Below are 18,815 nucleotides of genomic sequence, written 5' to 3' on the forward strand. Positions count from 1 at the left end.
TCCAACGTTAGAATCTCCTTGTAACTGCACTATAGGGTGATCGTACTGTCTTCAGCACGTGAGGTCTGGGTTCAGTTTTCGACAGGAGCTCATGTAGTTTGCATCCCACGTTAAGCAGTAGGTCCATGTCTCATATAGTCTCGATGCTGAAAGAGGAACTAAATTTCAGAACACCTAAATGTTATTGGATGGAGGCAAACTCGCTTAAAGTTAGGATACAGTTAATAAGAGCTTCATTCACAAACATAATAGTCACTGGTTTTAAATTTTACAGGTAACGCAACTTTTAAGGTCATGCCCAGAGGCTACACGTTGAAGTAATTAATTGTTTTAAAAAAAAAAGTAATGTGAGTTGAGATATTTCAAATTGTAAATGGTGTGTGTAAATAGTTATTTGTTCGATTGTTTTGTTTATGTATTCCACAATGTTTGTAGCATTTAACGGGACCATTCGATAGGTGTTATTCGGTTGAACAAAATGAAATTAGTGAGCGTTCCTCATGCGTAGTTTTCGAGAAATTGGAGCAAAAACAGTTAGTTTGTAAACCTTAAAAATTGATGGTGTATAAAACCATGCCACTTATTAAAGTGAAACTGATGATGAAATATACCTTCATTAAGCTCTTTATTATGACGCTAACAAAATGACAGTACATACAGGGTGTCTCAAAAGTCCCTCTGACATAAGCTAACTCTGTTATTATCAGAGTTACAACAAAATGTAAGAGGAGAAACGGTCTCCAAATATGTTGTTTTCAATCTAAAGTGAAGGATTTTTTTTTTTTTTTTTAATCGGACAAGCCGTTTGAGCTGTACACTCTTTATGTGCCCAACGTTAAATGAAAATGCAACGTTGCCATTTACCTGGACCCACAACAGAAGTGAATGAAGTTACTATCTTATACGCTAATGTGTCGATGGCCAGCCCCCATTTCAAACATGTCCCTTTATTTTGCTACAAGGAATTGTTATTTATATGTATACTGTATATGCAGCAAATTACAGTGTTAATTAGCAGGTTGTTGTTTGTTTTTTTTTTCTCTAATTATGACACACGCACTTCTTTATACTACACTTCATTTTGATACAACATGTCCCTTTCTGACAGTTGCTTTCCTCTTTTTTTCTTCTTTCCTGCACGTGGTCATAACAGTCAGGCCAGAGGAAATGTTTCTATGGCAACAGCACGTTCAACCAATTATAATGGCTCATTTCTCTTGCTCTCGCACGTTGCCAATTTGAATATAAACAAATGCACATTGTTTTAGTCGAATGTCAACTTGAGTAGTGGACCTGCTGGTTATTGAGAGCATTGTTTTTATTTCTTTTGTGTCATATGATTTTATAAAACTGAGATTTACTTGCAGTGAATAATTTCGTGTTTCAATACCCGACGCAAAAGCTGGCAACACAGTATTGAGCACCACTTGCGCGCAGCGACCTGTCAGAAAGGACAAGTATAGTATCAATTGCAGTGTAGTAGTTGTTATCTTCAAGTTTTGAGCTTGTGTATGTAGGTAATCACAAGTAGTTGAAAAAAGTGATTGTTGATAATAGTTTTATCTTTGAAAAGAACTTAATTTAGTAATATATAATAATCTTTGGGAATCTCATGTTCTTTATATAATGTTTTGAAATAAATGTCAACAGAGTTGAAAGTAATCTTACAGTTAGGATTCCTATAGCACATAAAGGGTTAGTGATTGTAAGTCGAATACTTGTTATTTTCTATTTTTTTTTAATACAGTATTTTTATGTTGTTTTTTTTCCACAGCTCGTCCGTGGTTAATTGATTGCTTTGATGAGTGGATTGATCGATTAAAAGGTCCGCCTCACAAATGTGCTGCGATTTTTGTGGATAATAGTGGTATTGACATAATTCTAGGCATTATACCGTTCGCTCGGGAACTGTTGCAGAGAGGAACTCAGGTAAAAAATATAAAATTTAAGTGACCTGTTATAAAGAGTAACGTAAATATGGGCGAGAACTGCCACATAAACAGATCCTTTGTATTTCTCAGCTGTGCTCAGGTAATTAACCGTTGAGTCTCAAAATATTAGCTCTGGTTGCCACTGAAAACCGTATTTCGCTATAATTACCGGCGATTGTTATATCATTGTAAATCCGTCGAGAGTCTTCCTTAAGAAATTAAGGTCTTTCGCTAAGCTCACCCCCACTACTACCACTGCCGTGTCGTGACAAAACGCTGTAACTTTGGCGAAGAAGTTTTGCGAAAATGAGCCTTAAAGTTTTCATCCGAAAATGTGATCTGTATCGTGTAGAAATAGTGTATCTTGACTTTGGAAACACGTGGTTACATGTAATGTTACGTAAATGCATGTTGTGTGATTAAATTTGGTGAAAATTGATTGGTTGACCATTATTGCCTAGACGATACAGATCACATTTTCGGATGAAAACTTTAAGGCTCATTTTCGCAAAACTTCTTCGCCAAAGTTACAGCGTTTTGTCACGACACGGCAGACCACTTGGCGTAACAATCCTTCTTTGTAGGCCTGAGCCGATTCAATGTTATCTGTTAGCGACCAGCTAAACTACGTCCAGCCTAGCAACAAATACTTCGTTCAATGCGCTGCGTCTCCCTGTCTCTTATTCACGTGACTCCCCGGTTTGCCTCACGACGCTACGTGGACGCCAAAAATTGGGAAGCATCAGCCGGGAATCGAACGCGGGATCACGCGGACGGGAGTCCAACGCTGTAACCATTAGGCTACGGCGTCCCTAAAGCTCACTTTTTTTTTTTAACTGAGTAAGTTAAAAACAATGAACAGTGTCAAAAATATAGAAAGTAAACCAGGTAGTATTTGAAAAGTGCTACTCAATAACCAACTCTAAAAACCTTTTGTTAGAGACCATAAATTTGAGTGCGCGGTTCATGACGTCATAATTATTAAACATTTTACGAATGGTTTGAAACCAATTCTTAGTTCATATATATCATCATTTTGTGGATACTGGCTGGCTGGATTTCTACATTTTTGGTGTTCTTAATTGTGTAAGTAATTTACTTTAAAAAAAAATGTTTAGTAATTAGCCTGAAGCCAAATTGATTGATACAAAAGTTTGCTGTCTTCTCAACTGAGTAATAATTTCACCAAATGGAACTTTACTGTACATAGAGTGTCTACTGACACTGGAAATACTAAAAATACTGGAAATACTAAAAATATACTGGATTCACATACTGGAAAAATTATGAAATATACAAATATTATCATTGTTTGTAATCTACCCTGGATTTTTGAACTCCAAAAGTACAGGGTAATAACAGTCTTGCATTATAACTAGAATAGAATAATACACAATTATTTATACAAGTTATATTATATCTTAATAATACATTTAGATAATACAAATAATGCTCTAATACTGTTTTCGGTTTCCGCTTTATATATATATATATATATATATATATATATATATATATATACTCCATGTATAATAACAATGGATACATTATATTATATGCAATGCTTCAAGTACAGTATACAGGCTGCAAACTAGTCAGTAAAAGTATACCCAATGATGGGAAACTGAGTGCCAGCTTTAATGCTTGGTATAGATGTGGCACATTGCTTGTGTAAAGATTTCAACGCTTTCATGAGCAACTACATATACCTAAATATTTGTATTTCTAAGAAATCAAGGCTAATTAAATTTATTAAAAATAAAATATTCTTTTGATGGTAAAACAATTACAAACTTGAAATAATCAAGAGTGTGATTATTCCTGAAGAACTTTAAAAAAATCATTGTATTAGGTACAGGACTTTTGCTGATAGTTATACTGAATATACTGGAATTTTGAAATTGAAACTCAGTAGACACCCTGTGTATAGGAGGCTGAATTATAAAGAATCGAATAAAATTTCTTATTATTTCATGTTGTTCCATGTCGCATAATAAGGCGACATTATACAAATTCAAAGGAACTAAGGAATATATGGTAAATTTAGAAGATGATATCCTATTCCGTTAAATCACGTGTATCATTTGACATATTCTGAAATTTGTAAAATGAAAAGTTCCTGCACTTTTTCCACCTCACAGAAAATAATAAAGGATGTAGCAGAAGTCTCTTTACCATCTCGCATAAAATGAAAAGGAACTTTAAAAAAATCATTGTATTAGGTACAGGACTTTTGCTGATAGTTATACTGAATATACTGGAATTTTGAAATTGAAACTCAGTAGACACCCTGTGTATAGGAGGCTGAATTATAAAGAATCGAATAAAATTTCTTATTATTTCATGTTGTTCCATGTCGCATAATAAGGCGACATTATACAAATTCAAAGGAACTAAGGAATATATGGTAAATTTAGAAGATGATATCCTATTCCGTTAAATCACGTGTATCATTTGACATATTCTGAAATTTGTAAAATGAAAAGTTCCTGCACTTTTTCCACCTCACAGAAAATAATAAAGGATGTAGCAGAAGTCTCTTTACCATCTCGCATAAAATGAAAAGGAGTTGAGTTGATCACAAGTGGACATAGTACAAACATGAGAAACAGTTCGATGTTGTTTGGAGAGTCGGGCGCAATCTTGAATTCAACTTAAAAGTTTTAAATGGAATCGGGATCGCACCCAGAAATTTTTGTTGGTGGGAGGGACTCGAATACTACAAGCAGGTTCCCACGCCCTGGAAATGTCCTTAAAAATTCACTTCTGTTCTTGAAATTTATAGAAATACTGAATGTCAATTTTTTTTTCTAATTATAGTGAAGGTTTTAATTGATTGCTATTTTTGTTAGCTATTTCTGTTTTATGCTGAATAATAATTTGACATGATCCTGCATATGTGGATGGTTGGTGGGCTTTCTTTCTCCCAACAGGGTGGTTGGCTGGAAGAACTTCTCTCTTCTTTCATCCACTAGTCTGTCAACCCACTCTTGGATCCTGTCTTCACTAGCACCGATATTTTAATGCAGTGCAAATTCCATTTTTTTGTGTTTGTAACTAATCTCTTAAGACCACTCTTCCAGCGGAATCAAAGTGATGAACCTCTGATTCCATTCCTAGCTAAAGATTTATATGAAGTTGGAATGAAAGTGGTACGCATAATCATCCAGAAATCTGTTCTTGGGACATTGTTTTCTGCTGCTAAACTATCACAATTCACTCCATCAAAGATCAAATGTAGACTTAGGATTTGGAACTTCACAAAGTCTCCGTAGTGTATGCAAAGAGAGAAATGTTACTGAAAGGGAAAAACTTCAGTTTAGAGTTAAATGCTAGACATTCCTGTGCAAATTGCTGTTGTATGTCATACAGAAGAGTCCACTGAAATATAGGATTATGAGATGCCTTACATGCCTAGATTCAGATAATGTGTCGATTTCGTGGTGTCCTCTAGTCACTGTTGAAGAAGAAATGGGCTACACCCAAAGAATGTGGTAAGCTGTTTGTTTTGTATGGAAAATTTACTGAGCAGTTTATTTAAAGTTGCGCTTGCTGGGTATAAGTTGGGGCCTGAGAGGCTGGATTGGTTTTACACAAAACTGTTGGATGGTTCGGAAGAATTTAAAAATTTGTTTGTAATCATAAAGAAGCTTCTGGTTTTGTCTCATGGACAGGCTGCTGTCGAACGAGGCTACAGCATAAATAAAGATCTGTTTGTTAAAAATATGAAGGAGAAATCATTGGTCGGTTTGAGATTGGTGTATGATAAGATTTCCCGTAAAGACCTTACTTCAATCAACATCATGAAAGAAATGTTGCATCATGCCTTCCATGCAAGGCAGCGCTATATGGCAGAGGTAAAGAAAATTAAGACTGTTGAAAGTCAAGTGGAGAGCAAGAGGAAAGAGATAAGTGAAAATGTACAGCAACTGTAGAGAAAGAAAATGAAATTTATGGAAACAAGTGAAGCTTTGGAGACTGAAGGAAACCAGCTTGCACGTAAAGCTGAGCAGAAGTCTTGCTTTACTTTATTGACGAAGTCAAATGCTATCCGTAGAGCAGCTTCGCTAAAGAAGAAAGAAATTATGTCTATAGATGAAATCACACAACTCCATACTCAGTTGAAAAACTTGTAATATAATTCTTTTTTTTTTTCCTAATTATATCTGTCACACTGTCACGCAATGAAGATGTCATGTACGAAAAATAATTTTTTGTTGTTTGTAAATTTGTTTGGTGTACAATTTAAAATGTCATGTAGAGAGAGTGAAAATACTGTGCTGAATGTAGGTGGATCGAGTGGCTATAAGGGGAGTTGAGAGGCCAGCAAAGAAAGAAAAAAAAGCAGCACATTTCGCTCCGCTTTGTGTATTTAATTATTGTGTGTTAATTCTGCACTTGCATTAATATTCACTGTATAAGCTACTGTACTTTTCACTGTTGTGAGTTTTGAACCTACAGTTGCAATCCTGTTAGACGTTCGTGTGTGACGAAGTCCTGGAAAATTGGCGATTTGTCCTGGAAATGTCCTGGAATTTTTTTGGAGAAAGAGAGTGGGAACCCTGTACAAGCCACTACGTCTATCTAGTATTGAACGGATATTATTCTGCATCTGAAAACGCTATAAGTAATTGTAAAATACTTCCGCCTATAGTTTTAGAAAAAAATGAAAGAACTAGCGTGTTTTTATAAGAGAAAGAGTACAGATGAAATGTAAGATCAAATTTTGATGCTACATCAATTATTTCACTGTTAAACAAATATAGTTTTATTGAGAAAGTGTACAAATGTGTGTTGAGTTAGAAAGTTTTGGGAGTCCCCCTCTTCCATGGGTACGCTCCTGAATGGAACTAAATTGAATTTCTAGTTTTGCATCCCATGGCTATAGGAGATGGGTATTAATGAAAGTGAATGAAGTAATGGTAAAATAAAAATGTGGGAGGAAACGGGAACTCCGAGAATACCCACGGATACGATATTGGCCTGAGATTGAACCAGGAACCCCCGTGCACTAGACGTGATCGTTCTATCCCTGAGCCACAGTGCTACCGGAAAACAGGGCTAAAATTTCAAAATAAATGTATATCGCAAAGAAAATGGATAAAGAACCTGGTACGTGAAAGATATAAGATGCATAACAAAAGCCATATAATAGCGTATCGCCTAACATTAGGTTCGATATCCACAATAGTATTAGGTATTTCTCTTGATAACAATGCAGAGAGCGATAAAGACTATCTACAGAAAGTACTAGAGAATCAACAAAAAAGATTGATAATTTAGAGGTTGTCTTGTTAATGAAGAAAGAAGACAAAGATTTAGTAACCAATTTAATATACATTAAGGATTTTTAATTCCGCATCCCATACAATAATGAAAAAAAAAAAATGAAATCTTTAAGTTTTACGTCCCACGGTTATGTCGGAGAGGCTAAAGGAAAAGATGATGATGAGAAATGAATGAAGAAAATGGGAGGAAACGGGAGAACCCCGAGAAAACCCACACGAGCACGGTGTTTGTCTACCACAAAGTCCACACGGCGCGAGCTGGGATCGAACCAGGAACCCCAAGCACCGGAGGTGAACGCTCTACAACTGAGCCACCGCGCCCCCTCCCATACAATAATGTTTCTTTTGGTGAGATCATCATTTAGTTGAGAAAATGCCACAAAATATTCAAGGTATCAAACTAAGAATCAATTTAAAACGGTAGTCGAAGAAAAAGGTACAAAGACTCAAAAAGAACCATCTAGGAAAAGTGGCGTTTCAGTTTAAAGTGAAAGAAAGAGAGAAATAACTTACTGAGAAAAATACAGTAGACAACAGTAGAAAGGCCATCGGAACATTTCTAGTGATGTAAAGGGGGTACGCTGGCTCAGTGTTAGAGTGTTTGCCTCTGGTGCCTGGGGTCCCTTGTTCGATCCCAACTCGTATCAAGTGGACTTTGTGGTGGACAAACACCGTGTTCGTGGGTTTTCTCGGGGTTCTCCCGTTTCCTCTCACTTTCTTCATTCCACCATTTCATTCATTTCTCATCATCACCGTCACCTTTGGCCTAGCCGGCACAACCTTGGGATGTAAAACTCAAAGATTTCATTTCATTTTCTAGTGGTGTAAAAATTAATGGGAATCACAATGGAATAAGGCAGTATTTTCAACTATTCTGGGTATCCACCTCGCTTTAAAAGTCTCCATTTTCATAACCTTGCGTAAGACAATTTCTATTTTCACTTGCAATGAAGATTTTAAACAACCAAGATAGAGTCACCTGTATTTAGTTTACTTTCGGCTATTAAGAACATAGGACTTTTTAAATAAAACTGAGTTTCAAGAATATTTTTGAAAAGACTGTAATTGTAGTATGTACAGATCCTCTGTATTTAATTTTAATAATTAGTTCTGTTTATGAATACTGTCAATTTGTGTAGGTGTGTGTGTGTGTGTCTTTCAAGTGTGCCCCTGCTGGCACTGCTGCCGATGTGTGTTTTCCCATACCTCCCTCGAAAGAGGAGGGATAAGTTGCTTTGGCCGAGACCTTCAATAGTTGAATGTGTATAGGGTTGCCACATTGACGGGCTTTGCTGTGCACTATCTTGTTAGCCATTCTAAGTAGCCTACGATCTTCACTCGTCAAGACCAAACGACTGAATGACAAATCGGCAACAGCCGCTGTCATTCACTTCTTTCTCTAAAACAAAGGGAAGGTTTTCTCCGTAAGAGGATGGCGGGGGTGAGGCTGAAGTATGTTTCAAACATTTTCCGAGGGCACACTTGAAATAGAATGGTTCTAGACTTCTCAAAGTGTGGCTAATAGTCCGTAGGTGGTCCTCAGCGTGAATGAACATGGTGTACTGGTAATTCATAGAAAACATATAGGCCTACCCATACTTTTCAAACAACTGTGTTATTGTAAATGGAAGATATTAGTGTTTAGTCTACTCACTCATTGTTGAAAAGTACAAGCTTCTCTAAAATTTTTCCATCTGAAAAAGTCTCATCCAGTGGGCAAAATATGACGATTTTAATGTACTTCCAGTTTTGTCATTCCTTAATAAATGTCCCCTATTTGCAGGTAATACTTTGCGCCAATTCAGCTCCTGCTTTAAATGATGTTACCTATTGTGAGCTGCTTGTGATCTTAAAGCAGGCTGCGGCCATTTGTGAAACTATTCACCATGCGCTTCGTGAGGATCGTTTGATCGCAATGGAGACTGGCCAGGCAGGACCTTGTCTAGATCTCAGGTATCGTATTCTCCATTTGTATTATCTTATCAGTATAGTTAATGCAATCATTTGTTAGTTGCTTCTAATGCAGAAGCATTGATGCAGAAACGTGAAACATATGAGGATTAATCAAACCATTAGTTGTTGAGAACATCGGTTTTAGTGCGTATTCAGATTTGTAGTAGTGGTTTCGACGTGGCAGTTACAGATCTATCGATATCAGTCGTAATGATGTGTCAATTACTGCGCCCACCTCCAGTTGGGGCGCCACTTGTGACTTCTTTTCTGCAGGCACGAAGGTTGTTGTGGTTCACTTCTCTCTATAATTAATTTGGCTTGTCTAGGGTAAGCCTTAATATAATCAAAATAAACCTTAAACAAATATAAAAATACCATGAAAAAATAAAGGTTCGCCTTATTCTCAAATAAAACGTAAGATCTGAATAGGGTAAGAATAATCTTTATTCAAAAGTTTTTTTTTTTTTTTAAGTGATTCGACGAAATTTCATTTTTTTTTAAATCTGGAGCTCTTTTTCTTTAGGGTAGGGCCGCGGTGGCTCAGTGGTAGAGCGTTTACCTCTGGGTGCTTGGGGTCCCGGGTTCGATCCCAGCTCCCGCCAAGTGAACTTTGTGATGGTCAAATCGTGTGCGTGGGTTTTCTCGGGTTCCCCCGTTTCCTCTCACTTTCTTCATTCCACTATTTTCACTCATCTCTCATCATCACCGTCTCCTTTAGCCTAACCGGCATAATCGTGGGACGTAAAACTTAAAGATTTCATTTCATTTCATTTGGACTCCACTGATCAGTCACTTCGTCACAATTTTGTTCCGATACCTATCTCTTATCAGGAAATCCTGACTACAACTTTCCGTGAAAAAATATTAAGAATAACATGGTTGTCTATGGGCACCACTGAGCCCAAAGATGATGATTATTTCTCTAAAAAGAAGACCATCACTCTGACTTTCAGAACCTAGGATTAAGCTTGGTCAGGGGTTAACTCAATCAGACCTGGGCCATAGTTGTTGATGTCCTTTCGGGATGTAGGAGGCGTGCTACTAACACTGAAATCAAATAACGCTGTAGCACCCTAGAAGAATAGGAGCATCACGAAGTTTCCAAGAAAATTTATTTTTATGAAATTATCTAGTAGTGAAATATATTCCTGCAGTTTTGCTCTTTAATTTTAGTTTCTTTTTCTTCTTTGTTCCTGCAAACAGCTGAAGACGAACCCTGTGTAAGCTGGAAAAGGTTTATTTAATGACATAGTAGGATGAATGTTAATAAAATAGAAATTAAAATTATACTCACTAAAGCCAGTGAATCCAAATCGACGCTATATTTTAGTAACACCTTGTCATTTTCTTCATGCCTGTATTTTTAAGAAATCGCGTTTCTTATAGAACTACATATTTTGATGAGTTTCCTCCATTGTGGAGAAAATTTCACTGTTCCTGGAGTCGCCGCTATAACACTTGTATCGAGCGGTCAAGTAAAGTAGGAAAAATCACTGAAAAATCGAGCTACAGTTCAGCGATTTATAACGGAGTGAAGTGATTACTTTGTAATAGCTGATTGAACGTAAGGAACACACTAATATAAGTCAATACTAACCTTGAAGTGTTTCTGAAAGACTGAAATCATTTTCAAATGTTCATCTATATTTCAGGCACAAATCTCAAGTGCCCTTTGTCGGAATAACAGTTCAAAGCTTAAATAGTGTTAAACTGAGAGTAAATCATATGTTTTAGTACAGTACGAGGGGCGTGCAATAACTTATCTAGACAGGAAGGAATGCAAATAGACTCACCTGGTCATCACTGTTTTTCGATGTAGTCCCCATGGAGGCCTTTATAATAATAATCAATGGTGGATGGAATAGAGGGCGGTCCAATAAGTTATCTACCTATACAGGAAGGAATGCAGATAGGCTCACCTAGTCATCACTGTTTTTCGATGTAGTCTCCATGGAATCCTTTATAATAATAATCAATGATGGGTGCAATAGAGGGCGGTCCAATAAGTTATCTACCTAGACAGGAAGGAATGCAGATAGGCTCACCTAGTCATCACTGTTTTTCGATGTGGTCTCCATGGAATCCTTTATAATAATAATCAATGATGGGTGCAATAGAGGGCGGTCCAATAAGTTATCTACCTAGACAGGAAGGAATGCAGATAGGCTCACCTAGTCATCACTGTTTTTCGATGTAGTCTCCATGGAAGCCTTTATAATAATAATCAATGATGGGTGCAATAGAGGGCGGTCCAATAAGTTATCTACCTAGACAGGAAGGAATGCAGATAGGCTCACCTGGTTATCACTGTTTTTCGATGTGGTCTCCATGGAATCCTTTATAATAATAATCAATGATGGGTGCAATAGAGGGCGGTCCAATAAGTTATCTACCTAGACAGGAAGGAATGCAGATAGGCTCACCTAGTCATCACTGTTTTTCGACGTAGTTCCCATGGAGGCCTTTATAATAATAATCAATGATGGATGCAATAGAGGGGGCGTTCAATAAGTTATCTACCTAGACAGGAAGGAATGCAGATAGACTCATCTGGTCATCACTGTTTTTCTATGTAGTCCCCATGGAGGCCTTTATAATAATAATGTATGATAGATGCAATAGAGGGGGCGTTCAATAAGTTATCTACCTAGACAGGAAGGAATGCAGACAGGCTCACCTGGTCATCACTGTTTTTCGATGTAATCCCCATGAAGGTCTATGCACCGTCGCCACTTTGTGGGCAGCGAAGAAACCCCATAGAAGGAGATAGTCTTTGTCATGGCCTGCAAACCACTGGGAAAAACGGCATCTTCGACCTCGTTGGTGGACCTGGATGGACTCCTGATGGCTATCAGGATCCCAATGGTGGACCCAGGTTTCGTTTCCTGTCACCAGTTGAGCCAGGAATTTGTCCTGGTCTTCCTCAAGGAAGTCCAACAAGTCTTGGTACACCTGTATCCGGCAAACATTCGCTACGCTGCGTGACACAAACGTTACTCACGGACACTGCGTTGCTCCGACTGACTTCAAATTGCGCAGCGGGGTTCCCCCCAGTGCCCTTGGCGTTACTATGCTCCGCCCCTCCCTTCCTGTCTAGGTAGATAATTTATTGGACGCCCCTCGTACTTCAGTGGTATTAAAAGTAATTAATACCTATTATTAATTACTTTTGCACTTCCTCTTCTGTTCAGATGCAAATTATATTTCAGTCAGCAGTATTTCAACAGGAATACTTTCAGGTTAATATTGACTTAGATTACTTTGTAGTTCGAGAACAGATACAAATCTAGTTCGCCAAGTAAGAAGTAATTTTCAAATGATTTGGTATGACATGTGTACCTATCCTCAGGTGAAGCAAGGCGAGTGTCGGGAAGTTAGTTGCTCACAAAAATTTAACTAACAGGGATCTATTTTGAATGCGATTTCGAAAATACTGAACAGGAATAAACAATGCAGTATAAAAAATATTGGAGAAAAAGTATACAATAATTTAAATAAAATCAATACTTAATAATATTGTAGCGGGTTGTTCACGTGATTTTGAAAGAGTGGTTTTCGACAAGACATTTTTTTAAGGAGTGACTTAAGGAACATCAACGTTGTCTCTACAAGTGGAGAAAAGTGATCAAAATATGTACAGTCTGTGACAAAAGTTCTTTCCGTTTGATGAAATTAGTTTCGTAAATAACTTCAAATTGGAAGGACAATTTGAGTACAGTTTTCAGTAAATTAAAAACAATGTAATTTTGCACATCCACCCATATCACAGTTATTCCCGAAATAAATTTTACCAAATGGGAAGAACTTTTGTTGCTGACTGTAAAGAGCGTTTTTTTTTTTAAAGCAACACATGCATGAAGAGGGTGACAAGAGGTTATTGAAATGTAGCTTAGATAATTTTAATTTTTAACTATCGAAAAGTTTTGTTTGGAAAAATATACGAATGTAAGTACAAGAATAATTATTCATTTAAGAATAGTAATGTGGTTGTCGAAAATAATGGATAGTCGTAAAAAAAAGCTTTTCATGTACTACATTTCTAGTACTACATTACATGTACTACATACTACATTTCATATACTACAAGGAAAAAGATCATAAATGCTTATGTAGTAGTATATTGTAAAATTTTAACAATATTCCCTGTCTCAAAATGAATTTTGGAGTTGTAAGGCTTTGTAGTATTTATTACAATTATAAATCATATATCAAATGAAATTGCAACTCAAACAGTTGTGTATGCACGCATGCGCATGCAGTTTCCTCTGCCTCTCGTTAGAAAGCGCTAGTAGCAAAGATGGCGACTAGTGAACAGAAAGCTTGTTGTGTGCTACATTTTGCAAAGACTGAATCTTTGGTTACAATGCAACCGTCTATGTGGAGAATTTTAAGGCGACGCTTACAACCACGACCGTATCGTTTGCAGTTGCTACAAGTTCTAAGGCCTACAGATTACAGTTGACGTGCTAACTTAGTAAATGAAATGTTCCTGCATGGCAGTGTGAACAGTCATAATGTTCGCATCTGGGGGTCAACAGATCCCCAGGAGACGATACAATTGCAACAAGACTCCCCTAAATTGGATGTGTTTTGTGCCATATCCCGGCGGAAAGATTATGGGCCTTTCTCGCCTATCGACTCGCTTTGGGCCGTGTGACGAACGGCGCTTATGTTGAACTTCAAGCAAAAACTATGTAACTTGCTCTTTTGTTTGATGTAGTATTTATAATTGTAAGTTAAATATAATAAACACTCCAAAGTCTTAAATCCCCTATATACATTGTGAAACACCCTGAATTTGTAATATTTTAAATGTACTAACCATTAAGGAAATAAGCAGTCAGCATTTTACATATATATTGCTTTTTTTCGTATTTCAGTCGTATTAGCCAGGATTTAGCGGAACAGATGAAGACATCTCGAGTGGATTTGATAGTACTAGAAGGAATGGGCCGTGCATTGCACACCAATCTCCATGCGAAGTTCAACTGCGAATGTTTGAAAGTAGCAGTGATCAAGAACAGATGGTTGGCCAAGCGTCTTGGGGGGAACATGTTCTCAGTGCTCTGCAAGTACGAACGGCCACAGTGCAACAAACAAGGAACACAAAGATAATGAATCGTTTTGTAGTTTACCGTTGTTTATTACCACATTTTTTTTTTCGTTCGTAAATTAAGAGACAATAAGAAAACAAAAGACAAGTGTAAAGTGTTCATAATTGACACCAGTGCGTAGTAAGCAGAAATTTATTAAGCTCTTTATAGAGATTGTATCTTTGAATGATGTACAGTCTTTTCAGTAAATTTTAACTCTTTTACTGATTCTTTTTGTTTGAGACTAATAAAGCAATACCTTATACCATTTACACTTTTACGCGTTCTGTAAATCTGTATTTTGAAGTACTTGTTGGAAGTTTCGCTGAACTGAGTCACTAGGCGTTCGTCCGAACCTATTAGCGAGCAGGGCTGGGCCTATTCAATTTGCCGCCCCCCTTTCTCCAGAAAGAACAAATCTTAGAAGTCACGATTTTAAGTATGGTATTCCATCAGGAACAACGAAGGGGAGGGAAAGGGTACTCGCACTCAGAAAGGCCTATGCACTACATATGCAATCTCGTCTTTTTTATTTTAAATAATAATCTATTATGTTAGTGAAAGGTAAAGCACACACACCTGCAGAGAAAAGGTGGTAATCATTTTTTTTTTTTTTTTTTTATAGAATTCAATATCGAGCTTCAATCTCAATATATCAGTTTGCATTTCTTGATTTTCCTTCTACATCTATTAAAAAAAAAAAAATCCACCTTCAATAAGGAACTTGTTTCTGACAAAGATAAGACAGTTTCCATGTCAAAACTGTGATAATTAACTAAATGCAACATGTGTTTGCTACGTTCGAGAATTGAATTCCTGTATTTGACAACAACCAAGAAATATATGCTGGAATTTGTGTAACCATTTACCTTAGCATTGTCCATCTGACCTTAAAATAATGCAACCTAAACATGATTTATGAATGTAGTAATCAAATAGAAGGTCAGCTTAGTAAATTTAACTCTTATTTCCAACAAGAAATATTTATTTTAAATAATATAGTTATGACAGATTTTGCCACCCCGCACAAATCATGTGTTGCACATATGGTAGAGCCAGTTCTGTTAGCGAGAAATTTTAAGATTTAATAAGTTACGGTTTATTTTTTGGTCGGATTAACTCTTGACTCCATAATAAATATCGTGTTCTTGATTTTATTAATAAACAACAAGCGTCTTAGTGCGTCACACTAACTAATTCCTAATAATAAACAGTGCCGCTAATAGAGGAGACAATATATGTGCTATTGCTTGCGTGCCTGACGCTAATAGGCGTTGCTAGCCTGTAGGCAGTTTGCCGATTTAAACTAGGGATGGCCACAAAGTTTCGGTTCCGGTGGGAACCAGTTCCAGACTTGGAACCGAAAACCCGGTAAGATTAAGCAACTGTATTACTGCAAGTGGAGAGTACTTTGAATCGGATTGAAGGTTTGTTCTTAAAATGTGAATAAGTTCAAAAAATAAAATCTGTTTCTTTTAGGTACCTCCTCGTATATAATAGTAATTTGATAGAGCAGGCTCAAAATCCGATAGAAAGACAGGCTTGAAGAGGACTTGGAGGAGAAGGGTGGAAAAAAGAGGAGGTAAGGAAGAGAGAATTATGGAAGAAAGGTATAAGAGAAGGAAATGCTGACCCTGTATAAACGGTTCTACGAGAAACTCTGTTTTGCACGCGTAGGACAAAATTCCCCTTTTCCAAATTCATTTTTACTACTTTCCACTTCTTCCATTTCAAATTCAAGATATTGGGGGCGTGGTGGCTCAGTGGTAGAGCGTTCACCTCCGGTGCTTGGGGTCCCTGGTTCGATCCCAGCTCGCGCCGTGTGGACTTTGTGGTGGACAAACACCATGCTCGTGGGTTTTCCCGGGGTTCTCCCGTCTCCTCCCACTTTCTTCATTCCACCATTTCATTCATCTCTCACCATCACCGTCTACTTTAGTCTAACCGGCATAACCGTGGGACGTAAAACTCAAAGATTTCATTTTTTTTTTTTTTTTTTCAAATTCAACATACTACTAGATTAAAGCTTACTGTGAACCGAATTCAGGAAATGCTTCTTATATATATTAGCCGTCACTGTTGTTATTGGTTAATGAGAGTACAGCATTAATATAGGTTTTAATTTTGTATATAAATACCTAAATCCTTTTCCATCTCTAATTTTCCTGGGCATTGGCCAATCAAAGTGCAGCATGAGTTAAGCAACTAATTTTGTGAATAAATGCCTAGATTCGACCCTCTTCCTGGTTTCGTGGGGGAGATTTTGTCCTACGTGTTTTTTTAAACTTTTTTTTTATTTTTACTTATCAAAGTAACAAGCAGATGCCCAATTTCAGTATTGAAACATTACAACACATTTTTTAAAGATTTTTAGTGCTTTACAGGACATTTGTACACTCATGTCAAAGTGATTGTCGCATATCTATAACTGTCTTCTTGTAAGAATATAAATTGATAATGAATTTGCAGGGTACTTTTAACACTGATACTGTGTGTTTAATCGTGAAATGTATATTTGTTGTAAATTTCATAGGAAAAAAATTATAAATACGAAAATTAGAATGAGTAAAACAAAATGTTCTAAAAATGGATATGAAAGTTTTATTTTCGTTTTCTTGTTGTTATTTACTGCTTTTTTTGCCACATACATGTCTTTGCCGGTTATACACATACAAAACATTATAAGAAATACTTGGCGAATTCGTTATCAAATTATATTCCTACAACAACATATTTTCAGACACGCGACAATAATTTTGGACATGAGTGTACATATAAACCAACAGTTAGTTACTCATATTGATGCGTGTCCGAAGTTTATATGTTTGTTTGCAGCAGGGTAAGTGTGTAGTACTTCTTTAAATATATTTATAGCCCTTGAGTATATAAAGCTAAACTCCGGATAGTAGAAGAGAAAAGTACGTGCAAAAGAGTCGCCCAGAAGCTAATTTACATGGTACTATCCTTTTATGTACGACATACTTCAAAAAAATGTTTCTGCATAAAGGTGACCTTTTACAGGTCATTCCGTACCAGCTTGCGTATAGGAATACTCCCAAAAGTGCAAAATGTGATTAAAACTGCTATGGCGATTATAGCAAATTTGTGTTGCGTTGACGCAAACCATCACGGTATGTGCCCACGAGTGTTATATATCGGATTTTTACAACAGAAATTTGAAGCATAAAAAAAAAAAAAAAAAAAAAAAAAATATTGTTCTTTCCCAGAAATTTATATGAAATAATTGATTCACATGGATTTCACGAAGGGGCCACCCTTGCGAAGGTCCATGAGCACATTGTGTAACTACTATTTTATAATAAATATATTAAATACTGTAATGTGTAAGAAAAACTAACGCCTTTTGACATGTATTTCCAAGAACTGAACCATTTTCGAAAATGCAAGGCTAGCGGGTGATCATGATCTAAAATATTTAGTATGTGTCAATATTTGTGTATACAGTATTATGTTTAATATTCACTTTGCTTACATAAAATCAGAACGTTCTTCAAATTATTGTAGTTACTGATGAACGAAAACTTGTGCACATGTAGGTATACGAAGTTAATGAATATATATATATATATATATATATATATATATATATATATATATATATATATGCAGTGGCGTATTTACGATTTTGTTTCGGGGGGCTTTGCCTGAATATGTGAAAATTCTGCAAGATATTTCATATACTTTATTATAGTAAGTGAGATTTCGGAATAGAGTTACCAGACGTACTCTTTTAAGAGTAAATGTACTCTTTTTCAAGGCATGTACTTTTGTACTCTCTCTTTTTTTCAGTGAAGTACTCTTTTGTACTTTTTTTACGTCACTAGTTAACAAAGGTTTTCTTACATAAAAGGAAATACCTGTTCTTAAAGGAATTTTTTGCGCTGAATTCGAATATGCACTCGGTTTTTCTCCATCACGTACGATTTTCCCGTAACAGAGGGATTTTCGGGAAAATCCCTCAAATTTCCCTTTTCGTTTATTTTACACCCCAAGATCTTGTCCCCTTGCATATACTAACATAGAAATTATACCTAAGTATACTTTGATTCATATTTAACAAACCCTACGAGTTTCGTAATAATCGCTTTATTCTTTCTAGAGAAATAAATATGTTTGTATGTATACTGTGTGTACTGTTTATTGCACCTTATAGTAATGCTTTCAGATCTCTTAAGTTGAGGTAAAACGTTTTGCTTTATTACCACAAACACATATATAAAATATAATACAATATAATTTACAAGTGTGACAATTTACAATAAACAATAATACAAATGTACCAAAAGGTCATGAAAAGACAATCAAAACTATCACAATATATGAAACTTCCATTGGGTTACAAAAACGTACACTACTTCCTTCTTTTGTAAGAAATGTTGCATTCTCTAACAAGACCCCAACAATAGTCCCCCGTCATTGAAGGATCCCATCGTCCCTGGTACCTTTTCTCCATTGCCATTATATCTTGGTGGAATCTTTCCCCCTGTTCGTCGCTGAGAGCACCTAGGTTAGCAGGAAAGAAGCTGAGG

At 36.4% G+C, this 18,815-nt stretch overlaps 1 protein-coding gene across 2 annotated transcripts in view; it reads left to right on the plus strand.

Annotated features, from left to right (window-relative positions):
• Positions 1-14,494, plus strand: part of LOC145693688 (4'-phosphopantetheine phosphatase) — a 106,594-nt gene extending 92,100 nt beyond the window's left edge. For both annotated transcript variants that reach the window (XM_081769943.1, XM_081769944.1), the window contains exons 13-15: positions 1,775-1,929; positions 9,003-9,172; positions 14,053-14,494. In XM_081769943.1, coding sequence (XP_081626069.1) covers positions 1,775-1,929; positions 9,003-9,172; positions 14,053-14,287 — 560 coding nt within the window. In that variant the 3' untranslated portion in view covers positions 14,288-14,494. The remainder of the gene's footprint in view (positions 1-1,774; positions 1,930-9,002; positions 9,173-14,052) is intronic.
• The last annotated feature ends 4,321 nt before the right edge of the window (positions 14,495-18,815 follow it).

This window comes from Thermobia domestica, chromosome 8 (assembly GCF_964235325.1).
Source record: "Thermobia domestica chromosome 8, izTheDome1.hap1.1, whole genome shotgun sequence".
NCBI lineage: Eukaryota > Metazoa > Arthropoda > Insecta > Zygentoma > Lepismatidae > Thermobia > Thermobia domestica.